Here is a 25,448-nt window from a genome sequence, read left to right as displayed (position 1 = left end):
GATACGAGGTGACTGAGCCAGGGGGCAGCGAGTTATCAGGAGATCTTGGCGGGGGGCAGAGGAGGTGGGGGCGAATGGGGGATGCCCTCGGGGGTTGGATGGGGAGTGGGGGGGTTGGATGGGGGATGTCCTCGGGGGTTGGATGGGGAGTGGGGGGGTTGGATGGGGGATCCCCGAGGGTCGGATGGGGAGTGGGGGGTAGATGGGGGTTATTGCAGGGGTGTGTCAGACGGGAGCGCTCTCTGCGGAGGGAGCCGGGCTAATCGTATCCCCTTCTCTGCGGCTTACCCAGGGCGGTGGAGCAATCTTCGCCATGTCCGGCTTTGACGATCCCGGCATTTACTACAGCGATAGCTTTGGGGGCGACCCGGTGTCAGATGAGGGTCAGGTCCGGAAATCCCAGCTGCAGAGGCGGTTCAAGGAGTTCCTGAGGCAGTACCGGGTGGGCACGGACCGGTCTGGCTTCACCTTCAAATACAGGTGCTGCTGAGACAGAGAAGGAATCCCTCCAGCCAACTCTGCCTGTAGCTATCTGCCTTCTCTTCTCCCTTTGAAGGGGCAGCTGTTAACTTTCCTTCTAGTGTGGGTCCAATCTAAATAATTGTTAGCGCTTACATAGTGCTTTCACTTGTAGCTCCCAAACAGCTTTTCACTGGATGGTCAGTGTCATCATCGCTGTTTGTGCAGGTGGGGAAACTGAGGCACTGAGCGGTGTAGTGATTTCCCTGGGATCACACAACATGCCAGTGACAGAGCAGGGAATGAAACCTGGTTCTCTAGACTCCCTGTCCAGTGCCCCATTCACTGGATTATGCTGCCCTCAATGGCCTGCACTGCAAAGTTTGGCTCTTGATCTGAATTTCAAGTCCCCAGTTTCATGTTTCAGGGTGTTTAAATCTGGGGTTTAGTTTGGGTTTCTCTTTAGTGTAAGTCAGTATTGGGTTTTCATCCCATGTGTTTTGAGGTCTGTGAGGATCCCTCTGTGGATTAAATGTATTTCTACTTCATGTATTTTTAAACTGCAAGGTCTGTGATTCCTTTGATTATAGACTAAGTGCTGAATTATTTGCAGGATGCAGGGAAATAAACAATGGGCACAGATCACCCAAGAGACTGAGAAATAACCAACCATCCATCTTTTATTTCCTTGCATCCTGATTTTTAAGGTGAACATCAACAATTCTTATTACATCATGCATTTTAAAATCCATAATTTGGGTGTGATGGACCTTATCATTTGTGCTTGAAGTATGTGAACAGTCTATGTAACTCCGATAGCACATTGGCACTAAACGTTACATGTACCATCGGGGCCAGAACTGAGCCAGGTCTAGTTCCATTTGAACACAATTTTAGAAAGTGGATTTGAATGCCCTCTGAAAAATCTGCCCAGTAGTCTCTGTCTCCATTTCCTCTGTATCCCTTATGGAGCTCTCGTCACTTTCCTAGATCACCTTCCTTGCCAAGGAACCTACAAAATCTGTCCATTCTGCTTCCCATTTAACCAGAAGGTCACTTTGAACAATTTATAGGGTGGTGACTGGGTCCCTTCTGTGGTGGTTCCTTGCTCCTAGGCTTGCTGACTATATGCATTTGCTAAGATTTGCATGATGCTTTCTGCCCTTCAAGTCGTACTCTTGTCACCTTGCAGGGATGAGCTCAAACGGCATTACAACCTGGGCCAGTACTGGATCGAGGTGGAGATGGAGGACCTGGCCAGCTTCGATGAGGACCTGGCAGATTACCTGTACAAGCAGCCTGCAGAGCACCTGCAACTGGTAAGGATGGGGGATACCATGGAAAGGAGGACATGGAGGACTACTGTAAGAGTAGTCTTAGAACTGGCATACTGACAGCTAATCATGGGCAGTCAGGTAACCACAATAGCCCCAAGGATTCTTCTTGGTGTGAATGGCAACTTGAGCTATGTTGTTTCCTCCCCAGCTGGAGGAAGCGGCAAAGGAAGTAGCAGATGAGGTCACCCGTCCTCGCCCAGCAGGGGAGGAGACACTTCAAGACATCCAGGTCATGCTGAGGTCGGATGCCAATGCAGCCAATATCCGCAGTCTGAAGGTGAGCTGAATCCACTCATGGTATGGAGCAGTGGGGACAGGAATTGTCCACTGGTGGATTTGACTGTGGCGAGAGCTGCTAGAACCTGATGACTTGCTCAAGGCTTAGTTGGGAGGAAGGGGGGTTGGGTTGGATAAATGGTTTGGGTTTTGACCCAGCTCTTCTCTGTTTATCAGGATAACACTGTACCAGACGACATGTATTGACTTACTACACTTGATGGGACTCGTTAGTCTTAGGGCTGCTTTACACACAGTTGTTGTAACACTTGAACATTGGTTTGAGCCAGTATAGTTAAAGCAGTACATTCCCAGAGGCCTGGTCTACACTAACCCCCAAATTCGAACTAAGGTACGCAACTTCAGCTACGTGAATAACGTAGCTGAAGTCGACATACCTTAGTTCGAACTTACCGCGGTTCAGACGCGGTCCACACGCGGCAGGCAGGCTCCCCGTCGACTCCGCGGTACTCCTCTCGCCGAGCTGGAGTACCGCAGTCGACGGCGAGCGCTTCCGGGATCGATTTATCGCGTCCAGACCAGACGCGATAAATCGAACCCGGAAGTTCGATTGCCAGCTGTCGAACTACCGCGGTAGTGTAGACCTGGCCTTAGTGTGGCTACATTAACGCCTGTATAAAGGTGCTTATGCTGCTAAAGCTTATTCCCATACATTTAGGAAAATAAGCTATACTGATACAAGGCACCTTTATGCAGGTATATCCATGTCCATGCTAGAGGGTGTAGCAGTGTAACTACTTAAGTAAAATATCCCCCTCCCCCCAATTGAAGTAGTTAAATTGATACCAAAACTGTGTGTATGCCAGGTCTTGTTACTGTTTTGGTGGCAAAGTGTCAGTGGATTGGTATTCTGATCTGTCTGTTCATTAGGTGGTGAGAATTATTTCTGCATCTCTGAGTCTTTCTGGGGAACACTGCTTTCTTCACCACAAACTTCTCTCTGATCAATTCACTGCAAAATGCAGCAGGAAGAGACACGGCTATCAAATAATGAAACTTCTTGTTAAAAAAGCACAGCCCCTTCCCTCTGGTCTGTGGCTGTGTAGTGCCACCTGCTTTGTCTGTGTGGGGGGGAATGGCTCCTTCCCTGAGATGCACACCACAGCTTTGAGCCCTAATGCGTTACAGGAGAAGGGCTTGGAAAGGGAGCAGGCCCTTGGCGGGGAGGGAGGAGGGGTTCAGCAGAGCACCGTTATTAAGATGATGCTCATAGCACATACTAAAGTCCAGCTATTTCATTTTTCATTTGCAAATGGAACCAAGGAGAATAACCGACCTGGTAGTCCATTATATGGATCCAAACTACTGACCTAAAATATTCTGTGGGGAGGTGTGTGTTTGGGCGGGGGATGGCCGTGTTAATTCCAAACACTCCTCCTTGATTCCCTGTATGAGCTGCTTTCCCCATGTTTCCCACAAAGCATCATACTCCTGATCCTGGCTGCTTTGTGTGTGAAGGCTGCTGTGTTTCCCCGCCCCCCGTCAGGCTCTCTGACATGTTGGGGTTTCCCTTCTCCCTGTGTGAGATGTTTTCTTACCACCCCCACCTCTCCTTCCTCAGTCTGACCAGATGTCCCATCTGGTGAAGATCCCTGGGATCATAATTGCTGCAACTGCTGTGAGAGCCAAAGCCACCAAGATCGCCATCCAGTGCCGCAGCTGCCGTAACACCATCAGCAACATCACCGTGCGCCCCGGTCTGGAGGGTTATCCCCTGCCCAGGAAGTGTAATACGTAAGCAACGGGAGTCCTTTCAGGAATCCTGGGTAGGGTGGGGAGACCAAATTCCTACTCAGTCTTCCTGGGAGTCCCCCTGGCAGTGGATGCTGCATGAGTAGGTCTCACCTGGTGCTGGGATCTAGGGGACTGTCATCCAGCCCTTTCCTGGATGGAGAGTCCTCTCTACTCATCAATAAGTTGGTGGTGACTAAGTTAGTTGAGCTGTGAGTTGAAGGCCTTGCCAGGTCTGCATGTGTTGGGGGTTAGGGTGGTTAAGGCCAAATGTTAGCTACCAGAGTAGCGCAACCATACTGAAGTGTGGTCTCTGCCCCCCTCCCGAGCTTAAAGGGGGCAGTCACACACACGCTTCCCTCCTTCAGCACCTCACCTTCCCCAAAAGTCCTCTCACTGCCTTCACAGAATCACACAAAAGTCCTTAAGTACCTGCTGAGTACCAATGGGCTGCTCACCTGGCCTGAGCTTTAAAAATAGATGGTCCTTGTCTCCCAAAGCTTCCAGTGAGTGCATTGTTCTTTACAATGAGCCAGATTGTGAGACACTTTCTCACACTGAGGCTATGGCTACATTACAGTTTATGTCGGCAGAACGTATGTCGCTCGGGGTGTGACTAAATCACCCCCTGAGCGACGTAAGTTACACCGACATAAGCGCCAGTGTGGACAGCACTATATTGGCAGGAGAGCTGCTCCCGCTGACAGCTTCTGCCGCTAGCTAAGGTGGTTTTATTATGCCGACGGGAGAGCTCTCTCCTGTTGGCATAGAGCGCCTTCACCAGATACACTGCAGTGCTGTACGTGTAGACATGCCCTGAGTAATACCTTACTCCACAGTATCCCCATTGAATTCAGTAGGGCTATTTATGGTGTAATGTAGCATTCAGCATGAATAAGGATATCATGAAATGGCTGTGTGCACTTAGGACGGGCTTCCCAAAGCTGCTCTTCCAAGGGATTTGGATGCCCAATTTCCATTAGAAATGAACAGGAGCCGTGTGTGCCAATCTCTAGGTAGACATGCCAAACCCGCGAAAAAAACGCAGAAATTGGGCTTGTTTTTGGCTTAATTGGCTTGTGAGTTGCTTGTGGGTTAGTTTTTGGCTTGTAGCTTGTTTGGCTTGTAGCTTGTTGGATTTTTTTTTTTATTGGCTCCCGGCAAGTGGGGGCAAGGGAGGGAGAGAGTCAGGGGTGCACAGCGGGCCCACCACAGTCCCAGACTGCACGCCGGGGGGATCTAGTCACATAGAGTGTTGGGGTTCTTCGGGATTGGCTTGTTTTGAAATGGGCTGAGTTTGATTTCTGGTTTATTGTGAAAGTCGGGGTGCTTATTTACTGCGTGAAAATTGGCAACTGTGTCTCTAGGTGCCTTTGGAAATCTCAGCTTTTGTTGAAAATGACTTCCACGTCCCTTGGGGAACCATAGACCTCGCCAATAAATCTCAGTGTCAGGATGTTTCCCTGCTATTCAGCCTACACTTTCCCTTTTATCGTTTATCCCACTAACCCTAACTAAACCTCCTGGTACAACTGTAAATAGCTCTTCTCTTCCTTTGTGTTATAGCCTAGTAGGCTTTTGTCCCCACTTACTGAGCGTTCCATTTTGCCTCCCTTTGTCTGTCTAGCTCTCTGGGGCAGGGGCTGGCTCTTACTGTGTCTCTAAATAGCACCTAGCCCAGTGGAGCCCTGATCTCAGTTGGGGCCTGTAGCGTTTCTCTTGTGCAAATAGCCTCCTCCAGTTTGTCACTGTCTTGTCAGAATTCAGCATCACTGTCTAAGATGAGGTGGCTTTTCACTTACCAAATCTGCCCACTTTGGGAGCTTCCATGGGGAGACTCTTCTAGGCTTAAAGGCAGGGGATCCCTGCATGCCTTGCTGCCTGCTTCACTTATGGATCGCTAGGCAATGCTAAAACTCAGCCGGTGTGTTTACAGGGCACTATTCTCCATCGCATCACTGGATGCAAATAGAGCTTCCTGATGGTCTCTCCTGAGTCCTAATGCCACTGACTAGCTTTGTAATGATCTGTTTCTTTAACATTCCCCCTTTGCTCAGGGAACAGGCCGGCCGCCCAAAGTGCCCCCTGGATCCATACTTCATCATGCCGGACAAGTGCAAGTGCGTGGACTTCCAGACCCTGAAGCTCCAGGAGTCTCCAGATGCTGTGCCACATGGGGAGATGCCCCGGCACATGCAGCTGTACTGCGACAGGTAATGCCGGTTTCCCTTGCTGCCTGTCCTGAGGGTTGTTTCAAGGAGAGTCAATGACAGATCCAGCCATTTGCTGGATGAGGTGATTATCTGGGTTTGGATGTATGTTGGGGGCGCTCTCATCTCCCCAGCTTTTTGCTGGGGGGAAGGATTGGTAGGGAATGGATATAATCTTAGTTGATCCATATTTACATACCTACCTCGCAACAATTCCATGAGGCTTAATGGTTTGCAAAGTGCTTTGAGACCCTTGGATTGTGTGTGCAAAGTTGCTCAGTTACCATCATGAAAGGAGAGGCAAACTGGAGCAGAAGAGGTTTTTCTTTTTTTGTTCGGCTTGAGGTGAAGATGGTGACTTTTAGTGTGAGGTTCCTTTGTCTTGAGCAGCAGCTTCCCTGGTTCTCCAGTGCCAGGAATCTAAACACCTTGTCTAAGTTCGGATGGGAAGGAGAGGAAGAGATGAAGGGGTTTTTCCCATCTTCAGTAGCCTCCCATCCCATCCCTTTCTTATACAGAACTAACACTCCTCTCCCCTTCCTCCTCTCAGGTATCTGTGTGACAAAGTCGTCCCTGGAAACAGAGTTACTATCATGGGTATCTATTCCATCAAGAAATCTGGCCAGACCAAGAGCAAAGGCCGGGATAACGTGGGAGTGGGAATCCGAAGCTCTTATATCCGTGTGGTGGGCATCCAGGTGGACACTGATGGCTCAGGTAAGACCTTACTTTGGTTTCCTCTCTGGCTCAGGATATAACATGGAGTTAGACAATCCTCCATTCTGAACAGCCTTTACCTGTGACCTCCCGCTAGTGATGCCACGGACGAGAACTGCTTTTCCATACAAAACTGCAGCACACGTCCGTCAATTCCACTCATGTAGCAAAGGTCACAAACTGGTCCAGATGGGATGTAGCATTAGTCCCAGGTTCCCTGTGTATATGCACTTCTGCTTTCTTACACAGCTCTGTGCTGCTTGTGCTTGGTAAAATTAAACAGGAAACCTCATCAGCTTTAAAAATCCAGCTCGTATTTCAAAAGCACGCTCAGTTTTTGTTCTGCTCCCGATTCTCCACCCACCCCCAAAGCATCAGGCATAGCTTCCTCCTCCAGATCCTCATTTTCCTCCCCCTAGCATCAATCAGGCCTCTTGAGCCTGCTCCCCACATCAGGCAGTGATCCATGTCACTCTCCTCTTTGTCGGTTGCATCTTTCCAAGGTTGGTTGCCATCAGCTGAACCAACTTTAAGTCTTGCCTCTTTATTGCAGAACAAAACTAATGCTTTAAGGTCCTCTACTCAGGGCTGCACTCTCAGGTTTCAATAGCAAACTCCAGTCCCTGCTGTGTATAGTGAACTCAGCCATACTTTCCTGGTGTTACTAAAGTAGTGCCCAGACCCGCAGCTGTGCCAGGCAGGTGGATTCTGGAGAAAACTCTGGTGGCCAGCCAGGCTTGATCTAGGTTCATCTCTGCTGATGACAGGTTCATTCACAGTTTACTTCCCTCCACCCTTTCTAGGCCGCAGCTTTGCTGGCTCTGTGACTCCACAGGAAGAGGAGGAATTTCGCCGTCTCACTTCCATGCCCAACGTCTACGAGACTATCGCCAAGAGCATCGCGCCCTCTATCTACGGCAGCACTGACATCAAGAAAGCCATCGCCTGCTTGCTCTTCGGAGGCTCCCGCAAGAGGTCAGGGAAATGAATCCGACTGGGCACAGTGGGATGGGAGGAGGGGCAGAGATGTAACACAAGGCATAAAACCCTTCTGGGATCCTTTTCTGTTTCCTAGAAGCGGAAAGTTTCATGTCAGTGATGTTTTTGCTTGTGCATTGTCGAACCAGAACACCCCTCACCTCCCCCTCCTGCCTTTCTCTGCAGACTTCCGGATGGGTTAACCCGCAGAGGGGACATTAACCTGCTGATGCTGGGAGACCCTGGCACAGCCAAGTCGCAGCTCCTGAAGTTTGTAGAGAAGTGTTCACCCATTGGAGTAAGTGTCCTACGTAACCCAGGTTACTTCTTTACCATAAGGCGGAGACTTTGTATCCAAGCGAGTCAGTTTCTTTTTGCTTCACGCGTCATTGAGAATCGGAGCCAGTAGATGATTCTATTGATGGTTCGTGAGGCAGAACAGAAGCCAGAGTGTGTTCTGCAGGGCTTGTGAGCTCGTGGGCCTGTTGATCACAGTAACCAGCAGAGAAATGGGCATAAGGAGTGAGCAAATATGGGTCGGAACCAGAGAGCACTTCTCACAGGGTCACTTTCTGAACGCAGCCATGGTTTATTGGAATATTGAACTAGGCATATTTTCCCCAGCCTGTTGTCCAAGCTGGCTGAGCTGCATATAACAAACTGAACTAACGGGGGTTGGAAGATCAGGTGAAATAATTTTGATTGACTGCATCTGTCAGACACCGAGGTCCAAACTGAGACTGAGTGTGGAATTTTATTTCCATCCATGTTTTTCTGCTGTCTTCATCGACACTTGTATCCGGGCCCCTTTCTTCCTCTTCAGTGGGCTGCAGAGTTATGTTTGTTTCACTCAAGTGACCAAATAAGCTACTTTCTGTATTTAATAGCTGCATCATCTGCCTAGGAGCCCTCTAATTCTTTGTAACTATTAGCCCAAACCCTGGCTAAATAAAGGCCCCTTACTCTGTACCTTGAAGGCTGCCAAGGCTGAATCTCAGCGTGTGCGTGCTGAGGAGGTACTCTCCAGGGCTCGAAATCTCATCTTGCAGCTTCTGTGCCGGCCTGTAGCTATTATGAGGCTGAGGTCACAACCCTGCTCTGGGTTTATTTCATTCTCTGGCCGAGTGAGGCAGATTCGGGGTTGCCATGGTGCCTGATCTATTGTCCTCTTCCTGGCCTTCCCTCAGGTGTACACCTCGGGGAAAGGCAGCAGTGCAGCTGGCTTGACAGCCTCGGTGATCCGAGACCCCTCTACGCGGAGCTTCTTCATGGAGGGAGGAGCCATGGTCCTGGCGGATGGGGGAGTGGTCTGCATTGATGAATTTGACAAGGTACAAACATAGCACGTAGAGGGAAAGGCTGTGCCGTGTTTTCTGAGGGTGGTGTGAAGGGAGGGGCCTTGGAGGGAACTGCCATCTTCCCTCGGCTGGAGAGAAATAAACATTCTGCTACAGGAAGGGAAGGGAGTTCCCCTGGAGGGCGATGTTTTGTGCTGTAGTGTGGAAGGGCGGGGGTTGTTTACGGTGGATGGAGACCTGTGCCCTATGGGGAAGGGCAGGAAAAGGAGCTGTCATCAGGAGGCAATTGCAAGAGAAGTCTCAATTTGTGTGCATTAAAAATACGTGAAACTTGAGTGTGCTGGAGGAGGAAACAGTGCTGGCTGCATGAGGCTGTCCTGTGAGCCCAGGCCTCAAAGGGATATTCAGCTGAAATCAAACGGGTATGACCTATTTTATTTTTCCCTCTCCACCCATTAACAAGATGCGGGAGGACGACCGAGTGGCCATCCACGAGGCTATGGAACAGCAGACCATCTCCATCGCCAAGGTGAGCTGCCAGCAAACAGCACTGGCCTCCAACCTGCGTCTAGCCCTCTGTGAAACTGCAGAGCTGCTGCTGAGACTGGGGGAATGTGGGGAGAGAAGGGAGGGTGGGGATGGGAGCTGTAGGAATAGGCCCCTGAATCCAGCTCAGGGCTTCTTGCAGAGCAGAGTGACCAGCTCTCATGGACCCAGGGGCCTTTGCCAGAAGGTGGCTGAGCCTCAAGCGTTGCCCTGGGTTTCCTGCTAATCACTGGTTTGACTGGTTCTTTAGGGTTTGGAGCTACCGCCTGCTCTGGTCTGGGAGCAGCAGGCCCTGCTCTGGGGCGATGTCTCTGTCCGAGAGAGCCTAAAGGAAATCCTTCTCCAGTTCAGCATGAGTGGAACCAAACTCCCTGTCTTCCCTCCCAGCCACCCTTCCTACTGGCAACTCTGCCATGCCCCTTGCCACTCAGGCTCATGCCTCAGTGTAACTTTTGATTCCTCTCTTTCTTCTGCTGCCCTAAACTTGTGGATTCTGCTATCACCAAATCAAACTACTTCCCAGTATTGCATCTCCACGAGGCACCTGTTCCTCCCCATTTCCATCATTAAACTTGTGATGGGAGGACTCCCTCGAGCACATCCGGGGTGCACCCCACGGCCTCTTCACCTGTCTGTAGAGCACCTCTCATGCTGTTGGCGTTATGTATTAAACGTGGCTTCCACCGATGGGTGACTTTAGTTTAGGGAGGTCTTCCTCAAATGAGATTCACGTGGCTGTGCAGTCCCAACCCCCTGTGCTTATCCTGCCAGCCTCCACCAGTAGGGACCTTTCCTTGGCCAACTGGATGCCACTTATGGAGCCTTATTTAAATGCTGGTATGTGTGAGGTTTCCTCAGGGCTCTGAGAACCAGAGGTAGAGGAAATAGTTAAATAGATTTCCCCACCCCCACCCCCTGCCATCCCGGGATGCTTCTGTGTGATCCTGACATTGTACGCTGCATTAGGAGCTGTATTAAGAGCCAACAACATGGTTATTGTGTTGCTGTGGGGCTTGACCTCCACTCCCCCTTCTATTTCCCGTGCAGGCTGGTATCACAACCACTCTGAACTCCCGCTGCTCAGTCCTGGCTGCTGCCAACTCTGTCTTCGGGCGCTGGGATGAAACCAAAGGCGAGGAGAACATAGACTTCATGCCCACAATCCTGTCCCGATTTGACATGATCTTCATTGTCAAGGATGAGCACAATGAGGAGCGAGATGTGGTGAGGGCAGGCGGCGGGCTGGGTGTTGCGACTTGCCTGGGTGGGTAGGACACATGCAGGAGGATTAGCTGGGAGCAATGTTGGGGCAGAGGATTTGTGGAAGGGGGCAGTGGAGGAAAGTGTCTGCCCAGCTCACCTCCCAAGTGTGTCCGGTGCCAAGTGGGTTATTTGTTTTGAAGTACCTTGCAATGGACCTGCTACCTGTTGCCCTTCTTTAGCAGGGCTGAATACAGCACAGCCACTTTGGGTCTAGGGAAGGGAACAGAAATTTGGCAGGGACTGGAAGACTGAATTAAAGGTGTCTCCTGTGGTCACAAACTCTGTGCACTTAGGTGCTGTCAGGTCAGAGCTTTAGAACAAAGTGCAAGGCCCGTCTGTTCTCCTGGCTTGCCCCAGATGAGAAGGGTGGAGTTGGCTTGTTCTCTTTTGCCCTGGCACCTTCTGTCTGTAGCATTTGAAGGGCGGAAGGAATTCTGTTATCCACCTCTTCTCTGCACTGTTTCTAGACGCTGGCCAAACACGTGATGTCGTTGCACGTGAGCGCCCTGACGCAGACCCAGGCAGTGGAGGGCGAGATTGAGCTGAACAAGCTGAAGAAGCTGATCTCCTACTGTCGAACGTACGTCTGCAGCGACTCTCGGGTGATGTGACAACTGGGCCAGGCAGCAGAACCATGTGCAGGCTGCAAAGCTTGCTGGGAACGTGCTGCATGGTGCCATGCTGATGTGTTCTCTGCCGCTCTCAAACTCCTGCTGGGACTTATGGTTACGCTCAGCAATTCTGGACCTGCTGCTGGGCCGGTCACCTCCTTGAAGTGACTTCACTTAGGCGGGCCCAGTGTCAGACCTGTAATTCCTTAGTGGGGGCCGTCAGCACTCCTCCTCTACAGTCAGCCCCCAGCGTCTTGGGTTATTTCCACACCTAGTTCTAAGGAGGGCAGGGTCACCTCTGTTTGAGATACTAGCTGGGCAAATTCTCACCAGGGCCTGGATTTTCACAAAATCTGGCCTGGATTGCGGTGGCAGGGGAAGAGGCTTCACCATTGCACTGCCTAGGTAGGGGGTGGCACTGTCTTTTCCCCAAGTACTGTCTGGTTCATGGCGCTTCCCGTTCCCTTCTGACAGGAAGTGCGGCCCGCGCCTTTCGGCAGAGGCTGCAGAGAAGCTGAAGAACCGCTATGTCCTGATGCGCAGCGGGGCCCGCCAGCATGAGCGGGAGAGTGACCGCCGGTCCAGTATCCCCATCACCGTCCGGTGAGAGCACGCGTCTGCCCAGGTGCAGGGAGGGACACAACAGGGATGGGAACCCTAGATGCTTGGGGTAATACTACAAAGGGAATATGGCCAGTGCTGCCCAAGTCCCCTGAGAATGGAATAGGCTCTGGGTGACCCCAGGCCTGCATTGAGTTGGACCCTGTTAAAGCCACCAAAGCTAAGTACATGCTCTAAGGCTCTTCTGTAAGTGCTTCACTCCTAAAGATGGCTGCTCCTCTCTTCTCCTTCTCCCCCTCTGCCCACCCAGCTGTCCTTACCGTTACTGCCTTCTGCTGGCGTAGGGATCATGAGGCTCCAGTGCAGGCTCTCACATAGACCTGTGACTTCCATTGTTGAGAGCTTCACTGGAGGTAGAACCACCTAAGGGAAGGTGGCTAGGGCAGAGTAATAACCTACAGATACCAGTGGGTGTCTCCAGGCTGCACGTGGGTCTCGCTTATGGTGGGAGTGGAAAAGGAGAAGACTGCTCCTTCTGGCCAGAGTTTTCCCCCCCATTTTCCTTCTCCCCCATTTTTAATGGACAACAGTGGCCTGAGCTAGCAGAGTGTCTGCTTAGTGGTAACTGTGCACAGCTATCCAGTGCTTGGGGAGGGCCCTGCCTTGGGTTAGGTGTTTCCCTTGGGTGGGAATGGGAGTCATTGGGGAAAGACGTGGGACTCATAGACAAGGCCAGAAGGGACCATTGTGATGATCTAGTCTCCCCTCCTGTATAACACAGGCCAGAGAACTTCCCCCAAAATAATTCCTAGCGCAGAGCTTTTAGACAAACAGCCAGTCTTGATTTTAAAATTGCCAGTATGGAGAATCCACCACAGTCCCTTGGTAAATTGTCCCATGGGCCAATTGCTCTCACTTAAAAATATACGCCCTATTTCCAGTCTGTGTCCAAGCGCCCCACTCCCATTAGATAGGATGGGAGTGTTCTGCTTTGCACAGCTGGGAGTGTCTGGGATGTGATGACCCTTCCCCAGCTGGTAAAGGACTGTTTTACTCAGTGCTTCGGGATGTATGCAGCAGGCGGTTTGTGGAATGGAGGAATTTCCTGACCGAAGCGGGGAAGGGTTCTGGGGGAGTAGAGGCCCATGGTGACGTTGTTAGAAAGAGCTTCCCTGTGGTTCCCAGGCAGCTGGAGGCCATTGTGCGGATTGCAGAGTCCCTCAGCAAGATGAAGCTTCAGCCTTTTGCCACCGAGGGAGATGTGGAGGAGGCCTTGCGGCTTTTCCAGGTGTCCACACTCGACGCAGCCATGTCAGGCAGCTTGTCAGGTGAGGCCCCGAGCGATGTGTGTTACCCCCTCCCCCCGGAAACCTCTTGCAGTGTAAATCATCTCCTTTGAGCCCACTCCCCTCTGATCCGAGTGTTCAGAATAAACCCCATCCCTCTAGGGGGGGTGCCACACGGCAACCTAACCTGGTGCTGCTGGGTGGCTGTGGTGGTGACTCCCCCGGGCAGGGCAATGCGCAGGGCTGGAGGTGCCCCTCATTCATTCTGTGGCAGGTGTTGTCATGTCACTGTAGTCCAGGCAGAGGGTTAGTGTAGTGCCTAATGCTCCAGTCTGAAGTCGGGGGGGGGGGGGGGGGAGCATGGACTCTCCCAAACCCCAGAGGAGGTGCTGAGTCTGGGTGTTTCCTGGTTCAGAACAGCAAGCCCAGGAACTGCAGGGGTGTGAGGGTTGGATCTCCAGCTATGCCATATTTCCATGGGGAGCAATGGGAAGTAGCCCCTTGACTCTACTGTTCCTTTCGGAGGCAGAGGCTTACCCAGGGGATTTGCAGAGCGGTGTGTTTTTCAGAAGTTGAGATGAGGATTCAGCCTGGATGTTTGCTATTCGGTCACCTTTTGGCTTGCCAAGGGTTGTCCACAGTCTCTTGATTTTGTGGGGAGGGGACAGACTGGAGCTCGTGCGGTATGAGCGAGGTCTTTGGAGGAGCAGGGATCTCTAATCCAGTGCCTCCTCTCTAGGAGTGGAGGGCTTCACGACACAGGAGGACCAGGAGATGCTGTCTCGCATTGAAAAACAGCTCAAGCGCCGCTTTGCCATTGGTTCCCAAGTGTCAGAGCACAGCATCATCCAGGACTTCACGAAACAGGTGAGCCTAGTGGGTGTAGATCTGCCCCCACCAGGGAAGTCTGAAGAGCTGGGAAACCAAGAACCTACAAGATAGCTATGGCTGTGAGGACTCTTTCCTGAAATGTGGCTGGGCTCCTGCTGCTGCTTGTGTACCTTCCCAGTCAGCTGGGTGCCAGGGAGTGGTGTGAAACCAGGGAGGTGGGTGACTGTCTAGGGAATGCTGTAGGGGTTCTCCATTCTGTGCAGCTGTGTTGGCCTTGGGACCCCACAATGCCTGCAGTTCCAGCTCCTTCCACTATTTCCACTGATATTGGAACAGTCAGAATTCCAATTGACGACGCAGAGAAGAGTTCATCCTGTATTACAAGGCCCTTCCCTATGTAAACGTCTGTTAGTCTGGAATGACTTCAGTGTTGTTTCTCACTGGGCCACGGTGAACTTTCCTGGGTGGGCTGCAGCACCCACAGCTCATGTTTGTACTGTGAAAGGCTCATAAGGGATTGTCATTCTCCTGCACCTCTTTTTTCCAGAAATATCCCGAGCACGCCATCTACAAGGTGCTGCAGCTCATGATGCGGCGCGGCGAGATCCAACACCGCATGCAGCGGAAAGTCCTCTACCGCATCAAGTAATCTCACTTCCTCACCCTCTTGCCGGTGGCCAAAACCATCCCAGGGGACCAGGGGCCAGCTGCTGCGGATGAGGATGCTCCTGAGTTCCAGCAAGGTCTTAATGAAGAGGGAGAAGGCCCTGTAGTGCCGGCCTCTCCTGGTCATGGAAGACGCCTCCATCTAGACAGCTAAATGGGAGGGCACCTCAGGTTTTAACCAGATTGATGGCAGGAAGGGCTGCTTGTCTTGTATCGCAGCTGCTCCGGGGAACATCATGATATTTTAATAAAACATTATAAAGCTTTTAGTTGCATTAAAACTTCAAATAAAAGATAGCGTTGGTACCAGTGGCTCTTGTGATGTTCTGAAGAGAGCAGAGGGCCCAGTTTTGTGATTATGCAGGATTCTCCATTGCCTTGTGATCTGTTCTGCTTTGCTTGTGGCTATGCTGGGACTTTCATTTGCATCCCCTGGTAGCTGAGCCATTGGACACATTTCCTCCATCAAAATGGGCCTTCAGCCCTGTTGATTGAGGTCACACATACACATGTAAGTGCAAGGAGTTGCTTTCCACAAGAGTTGATCTTTCCCATGAAACATAAACCTCATTAGTGCAAAGACACATTATGCAACCTGCAACGTTGGGCCGAGTCGTGCTGGCAGCACATGAGTAACGGACTGGCCCTAGGATGCTTTTGTTTCTTTGTACGAAGCAAAGAAGGAAATCTTTTGCTTCATACAAAGAGCAAGAGGTTGCTTGCTAAGCCTTTCTTTCAATGTCTAAATGTATGTAGCTGTCCTGTGAGGATTAGCTCAGGTATAGAGGCAACTGGCTTGGATTTCTGCTGCAGCCCCTGCCTACATATCGAGGATCGCCTCCTATCATTACACATGTTGGGCAGTCCTGATTCCATACACACATCACAATGGGTTTATCCTGCAGATAGGATCTTTCAGGATAGTTCTGTCCCAAGGCAGTGTGGTGATACTGCCTCCAACACAAATGGAGTGATAGGTCTCCTAGCACTCACTGGCTCCTAGGGGCAGCATAAATACGGGTGAGAATCTTGAGTGCAGGACTTAAAGTCCTTGAGGAAGAGTTATACTCCTAGCATTTTCAGAATAGAGACACCTTAGTAGGTGCAAGCAAGAAGGTTGTGCCACATCCTAGAAAGCAACTTTCAGACATACACACACGAAATCCCAAGGGGTGGGATATGGAAGGATTTCCATGGTAATACATACCCATGGCCAGTAGAGGCCACTAAAGACCCAAGAACACCATACTGTAATGCTATAACCCTACGACAGCTCTGGGCCATAACTGAAACAGAGGTGGGGCACTGTGTTTATGAAAAGAAGTAAATCCTCTTCAGTTGGAGGGTTGCTAGTCCTAAACTCTTGGCATGTGATTGGTCACATGGCACCTTTTGGCTAGGGAAAGGTTCCCTAGTTATTCCTTTTTTTGGTAGTGAAATTCCAGCATAGTTGTATTTATTACACTTCCTGGGATGCAGCGAAGGTACAGAAAGGCCTGAGCTATCGTGTTTGGATCTGGATTCTACCCCTAGTGGGGAGAGTTTGGATCCAGGAGTTTGGTTCAACTAGGAGCTAATGTTAATCTGATCCAGCTCCAAACTTCCCTAGCATGCAGGGCTGTTCTGGGTGTGGCTCTAGCTCAGTTTCCTCCCCCCGGTCTCCCTTTATAGGCCATGTCGGCGGGACCATCCCATCCAGGCAGTCTCATCTCCTTCCTACCACAATCACCGTGTGCTAGCTCCACAGCACTCCCCATCCCACCAATGAGGTGAGACTGGAAACAAGCACTGGGAATGGAGCCTATCTCTCCCTTACGGTTACATAAATCACTGCCTATTGTCCAAGAGTGTCGGGCGCTTTATGTTGCCATAAGGGAGAGAAACTTTAAAAGCTCCCAAACTTTTCCCACAGATACCATATTAACAGGTTGTCACCACATGGCCCATTTCCCTTCCCCTATGCAGTCACCCAGCCTACCTCCTCTCCTGTGTGAAATCATAATATCTCTGTGGCCATGACAGCCATTCTCCCACATAGAAAAAGATTTTTAACTGCCTTAGGTGGTGGTCCGGTTTGAAACGTACATCTCCCAGTCTACTGTGGTCTTTGTTTCATCTCCCCCTCACATCTGTTCTGCGCCTCTCAGCGGCAAACCGGGAGGAAAGCTGGCCACAGGTGAACATCAAGTGCGCCACTGACCATGGTTTTAATAATAGTCACTGCCCCGAGCTATCACTCAGGTATTTCTTTGGTTAACCTGGAAAGCAGTTTCCCTGCTTTGCCAGCCAAAGGCCTATGAAGCCCTGAGACCGGCCGAGAGGGATTTGAGTCTGATGGGGTTCAAGCTGTGGCCTCTGATCTGGTGTAGTTGCCAACTGGGTAAGAATCATCCAAAGGCAAAGCATAATTACAGGAGAGTTCTTGTATATTTTGTGGCATGAACAAGTCTAGTTGCAGGGTGTGGCGGAACCTGCCTCGCCACCTGGCCAGCTCTGCTGTCATGTTTGTCCCGGAGAGGGATGATAACTAACAGCTGGTGATGAAGGTGTGAGGCATGGCTCCTGGGTGCAGCTCCTGAAACACAGACTTCCACCTGTGCCTGATTTTGCCAGAGGGGGTTGGAGAATGGGCCCCATTCACTCAGCTAGTGGAACTGCTACCTTTGTGCCTCACCAAGCTCCCTGGTAGGGAGGGTCTGGGGCCACAAAGGGCAAGCACGTGTCTGGCTACATCACAGGGTCACCCTAGTGTCTAGCCACCAGCTGACTGGCACAGCTGTTCCCTTGCGGTGAAGCAAGGAAGGTCAAAAGGCAGAGCGGCGCCTGCACCAGTGCGGCTGCTGGAGGCTGAGGAGTAGCACCCAGGCACCCAAGCGTTGGAACAAAGGAAAGGGTGGAGGAGAGGGGGCTGAGAAAGCAGCCCAAATAGGGGCTGATTCCATACCGGGCATGGCATTCTCTGCTCTCCCGCAGGAAGGCTGTAGGGCTCAGCTTGAGTGGAGACGCAGTGTCCAATTACACATGTGGTGCCACACTGACATTTCCCAAATGGCAGCCTCCTACCCCGGTGCTCTGGAGGGGAAAGAGGTGTGGTTAATTGGCTTGACATTTACAAAGGAGGGGTGTAATTGATACAATTAAGAGCCTATCGGCCTCCCTGTCTGAGTCTACAAGAGGTCAAAGGCAGGCTCAGATTGACCAAACCCTTCTTGAGAGCCAGCAACAGCAGATGTGGTCACATCCTAGTTAATGGGAGTGAACTAACTGCAAAGCTATTGTTGCAGCTAAGACCAAGCGCTGTGAATCTTCCGAGTGGGCTGTGGCAGTGGTAAGGGCGTATCTGCACCACAGTGGGCTCCATTAGCTTGCAGGCTAAAGTGCTCCCAGTCTCTGCCAGTCAGGGTTGAGATGTTGAAACTGGAGCTCCCAGATAGCACTTCAGCATGCCCTCAGCCTAGAAGTAAGGGGCGGAGAAGTGCACCTGGGTTTCCCATAGGGCAGTGCTATATGCTAACCACATCCATTTAACCCACTGGAGGCTAACAAGTAACACTTAAAGTCAGCAAGAGGTGCACCCTGGAGTCCAATAGTGTTGTAAGCAGCCCATTCCGCTCGCAGGGAGCGACAGGCCCCAGGTGTTCAGGGGCACAGTAGGACTCCTCTGGCCGATTGTGCCGTTGCCATGATGACCGGCAGCAGCTTTTGCAGCTGTGTTGGCTCTTTTTGCCTTGCTTATTGATTCCCTTTGCTTTCCAAGGGGCTCAGCTTGGATTTGACAGCTGGATCCAACAGGGATATGACTGGATGTGAGGGTAGGAAGAGCAATACAGGAAGGAGACCGGTTAGGGACCTCTGGTGTAGAGTGGACATGGGGCAGTGCAGCTGGGGAAAAGGCTCTGCTAGGTTTAGCTGGCCAGCACAGCAATGCTATCCATGCCTAACGAATCCCTGAGGGAGGCAGCCAGGCACATGCTGACTGTGACACCACAGGCCACGTGCTCCTCAGGGGGCTGTCCGGGGAGGCAGTCTGCTGGCCACAGAAGCACACGCAGGCCTCATGCTGAGTCATGCATGCTCCTTGCCCTACTCCCATTTCCCAAGGGTGCCCTGCCATGGAGTCAAGACCAGCTTGAGTTTTCTTATTTGTTTTTGTTTAAGGGCTCTGACAGCCGAGTGCTGGTGGTGACATCTTCCCAAAAGGGAAAGTAAGAGAGGATGCAGGGGTGCTCATTGCAAGCCATTTGACCCCTGACACGGAGCTGACAGCATGTAGAAACCACAGCGCTCTTCTCAAGGGCTCCCCTAGTTCTAGGGGCTGCTTGGAGCAAGCAGGGGTTAAAGCCAGGGACAGTACAGAGCCCCTTCCCTAGAAGCATGAGACCTCCTACAATGGCATGTAGCCGATCTGCAACTGCTAGCAGAAAATATCTTCAACAGCTAGTGATGGGACACTAGATGGGGGGTGGCTCTGAGTTACTACAGAGAATTCTCTCCCAGGTGTCTGGCTGTTGGGTCTTGCCCACATGCTCAGGGTCTAACTGATTGCCATATTTGGGGTCAGGAAGGAATTTTCCCCTGGGTCAGATTGGCAGAGACCCTGGGGTTTTTCACCTTCCTCTGCAGCCTGTGGCACGGGTCACTTGCAGGTTTAAACTAGCATAAATGGTGGTTTCTTTTTAACTTGAAGTCTTTAAAGCATGATTTGAGGACTCCAGTAACTCAGCCAGAGGTTAGGGGTCCATTACAGGAGTGGGTGGGGGAGGTTCTGTGGCCTGCAATGTGCAGGAGGTCAGACTAGACAATCATGATGGTCCCTTCTGGCCTATGAGTCTATAAGCAGAGCTATATCTTCCCTCCCTTTCCACGGTTTGGGGGAGCGCTGTTCCCCCTGGGACCCCACTCCTCTCTGGTTGATAAAGCGAGTGCTCCCCAGGCTGGGGAACTGGAAGTGGGAGCAAGAGGAAATGGTGCCTGGCTGGGAGGTTCCTGGGACTCCTCGCTTCCTTCCAGGGTGAGCACTGAATAGCACCTGAAGGAGAAAGGGAGGTGTCCCAGCCAGGAGTCCACCTATCTGCCTCATCCAAAGTCAGTGGCTTCAGTGGGCTTTGGTTCAAGCCCAAGGAAGAGCTGTCCCCGTGCTCACTGAAGGGAGAGGGAAAGGAAACCTACTGATACCAGCTCCTTTCCCATCTACAGCGGGGTGGTGGTGGGGAGAGAAACATATTTCCCCCAAAAAACAACATTGTTAAGGAGTTCTGGGTGAAAGAGGATGTTGGTGGAGTCCAGCTCCCACCTGCTGCACTTTCGTGACAAAAACTCTACTTTAATAACACCTTAAGCCTTAGAATGTCTGGAAATGAATGGATCCCACCAGCTCCTCACTGTGATATAATCCTCACTCACACCCTCCCTTCCCACCTGACTCACCCTGCCCACACACCCTTCCTTTGCCACTTGGTTTGTGCTGTAATCGCAAAGTGCCACTGGATTTCTCCTGTTGAGTTTATATATTGTTTACTGAATGTGCAGTTCAGATTGCGAAAGGGACACAGTCCCAGGGTACAGCAAGCTAGGGCAGCCTGTGATGGGCGCTCTCATTGCGTGATACATTGGAGGAGCAGAAGAGTATTCCTGTGACAGGGGTGGAATGATTGATGTCTTTGGGGGTTATGAAATGTGTTGATTACAGGGTGCTGGGTTATGTAAGTGTGACTAGTATTCTGTAGCTCCTATTGGATGGAGTTTTGTTGTAATCAGGAGTGCTGGGGTGTACATTACTGTTATTCTGTCTTGCAAATGAAATTCTATAGTTAGTCATTTGTTTTTTTGAACATTGCACTTTTTTGGTAACACTGTTATAGGGCCATATTGCTGCACACCTAGATGAAAATGCTTGGTTCCTTTAGGATAATTCCGCTAGAGGAGTAGGACTTCCAAAGCCGGAGAGCGCAGGCAGCCACTTGAGAACTATTGTGCGGCCTCGGATTGCCCCCTTTACAAGTTTGTGCTCAGACAGGAGCACCAAATTTTGTCATAGTGAGGGCCATGGTGCCAACTTGCTGAGGATTGACTTGATTTGTTTAAAACGAAGCAGGTGCCCATATATATAGGTTGGACTTTAGGAAAAATTTCCTAACTGTCAGGGTGGTTAAGCACTGTAATAAATTGCCCAGGGAGGTTGTGGAGATTTTTAATAAAGGTTAGACAAACACCTGTCAGGGATGGTCTAGATAATACTTAGTCCTGCCATGAGTGCAGGGGACTGGACTAGATGACCTCTCGAGGTCTCTTCCAGTTCTATGATTCTATATTTCATACAGAGGAGTGCTCCCCATATATCACAGGTGCCAGCATGCAGAGTTGTACCAGACGGTTTGGATCACCATGGGGCACTGAATGCAAAGACCGGTCATCTCTATGAGCCACACTGGGTGGCAGTAGCCAGGAGCCTCATTTCAGGCTGTTGTGGCTAGGGGAAACTCGCTGGCCTGGACTCTCCTTATGCATGCCCTTCAATCAGGAGTCTCTCCACTGAAACACGCCAGTGGAGCTACATTGCTGTAAAATCAGCATAGCTGAGAAGAGACTCAGAGTGGCTGAGTCATGTCTGCATCACTCAGCTGTGTCCCATCACCAAGCCCTGCACGAGATGTGGCAATGTGGTGATGTGACCACTGCAGGCGACTTATGTGTCATTTAATTAAAACAAATAAATAAATTGTGGAGTCCTGAGAGCTGTCGCTACAGGGGGTGAGACAAACAATGGAAATGAGGAAATGCTGATTCTGATGCTTCCAGAAGCAGCGTGATCCAGTGGGTCAGTCATTGGACAAGGACTTGGGAGAGATGGGTTCTGTTCCCAGCTCTGCTGCTTGGTGACCTGGAGCTAGTTACTTCACATTGATCTGCCTCTGTTTCCCCTCCTGCTGTTTGTCTCTGTCTTCTTCACAGCAGGGACTTGCTCACTGTGTGTCTGGCACAGGGAGGCTCTGATCTAAGTGGGGGGTCTAGGTGCTCTGGTAATATAAACAATAAAGAACAGCAGCACATGTAGGGGCCCGCTCCTGTTCTCAGTGTAACTAGCCGTGGGAGATCCCACGATCTCATCACAGTGGGACTCCGGGAAGCCAAGAAACTTTCATTCATTCCTCTGTGAAGTGCCAGCAAGGAGAAATTAGAAGAAAGAGATCTGTGGGGACTGCAAACCATGGGGATTTAAGAGTAAAAAGTCATTCTGGTGTGTGGCCAAAAATACAGCCTGGCCCTCAGTGGCATTATGCTGTGGCTCTAATAGAAGGAGCTGTTCATATTAGCCCTTTGGTTAAACATGGGGCTGTTGTAGAATTGCAGATATATCCTTGGTGCCAGGGCTGACTAACAGAAAGCCAAGAACAGAAACCTGCTCTGGTGTTGAAAACAAAGTGGGTAACTAACTCCCACAATTGCCTCCCTGTGATCCCCTAATTCCGGGTCTATTTCCCTCACAATTCCAGATCTTGTTCAACTCCACAAACACACACACACTCTCCCTCCCTTCTTGTCCAGGTCTCTTCCTCCCCACAGTGCTCCTATCAGTTCTCATTGTGTTCCCATCCTTTGTGATCTTGTTCCAGATCTCTCCCAACAAACTCCATTATTCCCTCTTTACCTGCCCCCCCCCCTCCTCCACCCCCGTGCTCGCCTTGTGCCAGGTTCCTATTAATTTGCCTTGTGTCAGGTCCCATCCCACACACCTTTCTAAGTTGGGCTGTCAGCCTCTGGCTGCCTTGCAGAGTTCCCAGCACAGCCCATAGCTTCTATGTTCAGACCTGCTGGGTCCCCAAATCATGATTTGGGGACTTCAACAGCTGAGTCAAGGGAGAGAATTATTCCAGGAGTGGGTGGGTCAGATTTTGTGGCCTGCATCATGCGGGAGGTCAGACTAGATGATCATAATGGTCCCTTCTGACCTTAAAGTCTATGAGTTTGCTCAGGGGCAGGGCAATGAAATGGAATGCTCTGTATCGATTTTCACAGCTGGTTATTAGGAAGTCCTTCATGGGCCAAGGGACACATGTCCCAAACTGCCCCGTCCAGCCTTGTGCTCCCCCTTGGCCCACTCCCGCTCCAGCTCAGCATGGCCACTCCTCGCCGCTCCCTACTCCCGACTTTCGTCTCTGCTTCTTCATTTTTAACACATTCTGCTTTCTCTTTCCCCTCATTCTTTCCCTTTGCCTGGCCTGTGTTCTTTCCTTCATTACCTGCCCCAGTGGTAGAAATGCAGAACCTCCCCCACCACCCCATTCTATGTAGGCCTCCCATCTATTATATCGTGGAAACTCCATCCACCTACACAAATCCACCCTGTTTTCCTGACCAGGACTGTGGAACTACCAAAGCAGGAACTGTCACAACCTCACCCAGTCCCCCTCGGGACAGACAGAGCCTGTTGTGAGTGGACCCTATCACTGGGTCCCACATGCTTCCAAGCCAACTGGGCCTGGGCAACATCCGGTCATGGTTTCTAGCTCTGGGACTGTAGGACACACTCCCAGGCTCAGACCTTGTCTGATATCCTTCCTTAGGATATGGTGCACCACTGTCCATCTGCCCTAACCCTGAAACTGGTGTCTGAGACCTCTTAAGCCCCCCAGTCACATGTATGTAATTTCTAGGGTGACCAGATGTCCCGATTTTATAGGGACAGTCCCGATTTTGGGGTCTTTCTCTTATATAGGCTCCTATTTACCCCCCACCCCCATCCCGATTTTTCACATTTGCTATCTGGTCACCCTAATAATCTCCCAGAGCTCCACCAAGGCTGTGGTCACTCTGGGCTTCTAGTTTAACCCCTTCAGGGAAAAAGTGGCAGGAAAGCGAGGAACACAGGCTTAGCAAAGGAATTTCTTAACCACGGAGACTTTACTCTTAAAGCACTTGAGAGTTACAGATCTTTGAAAATGGCATAAGTCCTGGGATGCCCCCTCCGCCATAGGCGCTGACTCCGTGGGTGCTCTGGGGCTGGAGCACCCCCAGGGAAAAATTGGTGGGTGCTCTGCACCCCCCGGCAGTTCCCTGCCTCAGCTCACCTCCACCTCCTCCCCTGAGTGCGCCGCGTCGCACTTCTCCCCTCTCCCTCCCAGTGCTTCCTGCTGCAAAACAGCTGTTTCGTGCAGCAAGTGCTGCGAGGGAGGGGGAGGAGCAGGAACGCTGCTGTGCTTCCTGAATGTGCTCAGGGGAGGAGGTGGGGAAGAGGCGGGGCTGGGGCGGTGATTTGGGGAAGGGGGTCCAATAGGGGCAAGGAGGGGGTGGAGTTGGGGCGAGGACTTTGGGGAAGGGGTTGGAATGGGGGCGGGGCAGGGGTGGAGTTGGGGGTGGGGGCTCGAGCACCCACCGGTGCTGGGAAAAGTTGACGCCTATGCCCTCCGCTGGTCTGAGCTGACCCCTTCCATGAATCCAAGGTCTGTTAGTGTTTCAGGCTGGCAAGAGGCCCTCCTGCCCTCTTGTTCCTGCAAGCCCTTCTATTCTGTCTTCATGGTCAGTCTCCCTTGCTCAGAGCAGCACCCCACTCATAAAATGAGTCTCTGTCTCATTGCCATGTGCTCAGATGGAAAACTCCAGCTGCTTTCCTCCCTTGTGGGTCCTCTGTGTAGAAAGCCCATTGTTCCATGGGCCAGCAGCTGAGAGACAAGCAAATCCAAGAGCTCCAGATTTCTATCTTGATGGCTTCTCTATGAGAGTCCTTTAACAAGGGGTCAAGCACTGTTCCTGGGCAGGTCTGATGCCTGGGATGCAATTCAATAGGCTTCCCTTGGGCAAATTCAGATGCGTTCAACACGTAATACAAAATGGAGCTCATCATCTGATATGGACATATCCTACCCTATCACAGGGACCAGAAGCCACCCTTTCACACAAGATTCAGGGCATGCTAGCATATAGCTGTGAGAGTTTTAACTGGTTATTTGTGGATGTCTCACTATAGGGAACATGCTCAATAAACCTGATGGTTATTTACTTTGATACCAGTTCATCCTATGGTAATCCTAAGCTCTCAAAATTCAAGGAGGCACATTAGCTCTACTCTGTTTCTTGAGGCTCTTCTAATACCTGTGAATCACATTTGCTCTGTGAAAAAATGGGGCTATCCAGAGCTCGTGAGGTATGTTAGTTCATGCGTGCCCAGCACCAGTGGGCTGACAGATCTTGTATTTATCAGCTCCCTGTATTGTGAGTGTGCCCCCCAGCCTCTGCTGGATGGAATCTATCAGCTTTGACAATGTGCCCGGAAAGCACTTAGCACTGTGCTGTCCTTACCATAAACGAAGGATCATAATAATGATGTTCAGCATATCATTAAGGCTGAAAAGTTAAACACCACAAGTCAGGATATTAAACATTTACGCTTCTTAGATCAACCAGGGCTGGTTCAGCTTGTGGACTTGCAATACCTACCTGTATAAGCTGTTACATTTGTGCCTGACGCACCATAGATGCAATTATTTTGATTATTAATAATAATTTATTTGTATTACAGTAGCACCTCAAAGCCCTGACTGAATTTGGGGCCCATTGGGGTAGGCATTGGACATAGCAAGGGACAGTGCCAGTCCTGGAGAGCTCACAATCCAAATAGACAAGACAGAAAAAGGGTGAGTGGGGAAACTGAGGCACAAAG

At 51.0% G+C, this 25,448-nt stretch overlaps 1 protein-coding gene across 1 annotated transcript; it reads left to right on the top strand.

Moving 5' to 3' along the window:
• The first annotated feature begins 313 nt into the window (after nucleotides 1-313).
• Nucleotides 314-14,774, top strand: MCM5 (minichromosome maintenance complex component 5). Its single transcript, XM_065414070.1, has 16 exons — nucleotides 314-480; nucleotides 1,652-1,778; nucleotides 1,945-2,073; nucleotides 3,655-3,827; nucleotides 5,882-6,037; nucleotides 6,585-6,751; nucleotides 7,555-7,726; nucleotides 7,916-8,027; nucleotides 8,917-9,060; nucleotides 9,491-9,556; nucleotides 10,621-10,797; nucleotides 11,304-11,416; nucleotides 11,922-12,050; nucleotides 13,194-13,336; nucleotides 14,034-14,161; nucleotides 14,673-14,774. Exons 1-16 carry the CDS (start codon nucleotides 314-316, stop codon nucleotides 14,772-14,774), a joined length of 2,205 nt encoding a protein of 734 aa, XP_065270142.1.
• Nucleotides 14,775-25,448: the final 10,674 nt, after the last annotated feature.

Source organism: Emys orbicularis, chromosome 1 (genome assembly GCF_028017835.1).
Source record: "Emys orbicularis isolate rEmyOrb1 chromosome 1, rEmyOrb1.hap1, whole genome shotgun sequence".
NCBI classification, from domain to species: domain Eukaryota; kingdom Metazoa; phylum Chordata; order Testudines; family Emydidae; genus Emys; species Emys orbicularis.
The sequence above is the reverse complement of the archived record's forward strand: the minus strand, read 5'-3'. Positions and strand labels throughout refer to the sequence as shown.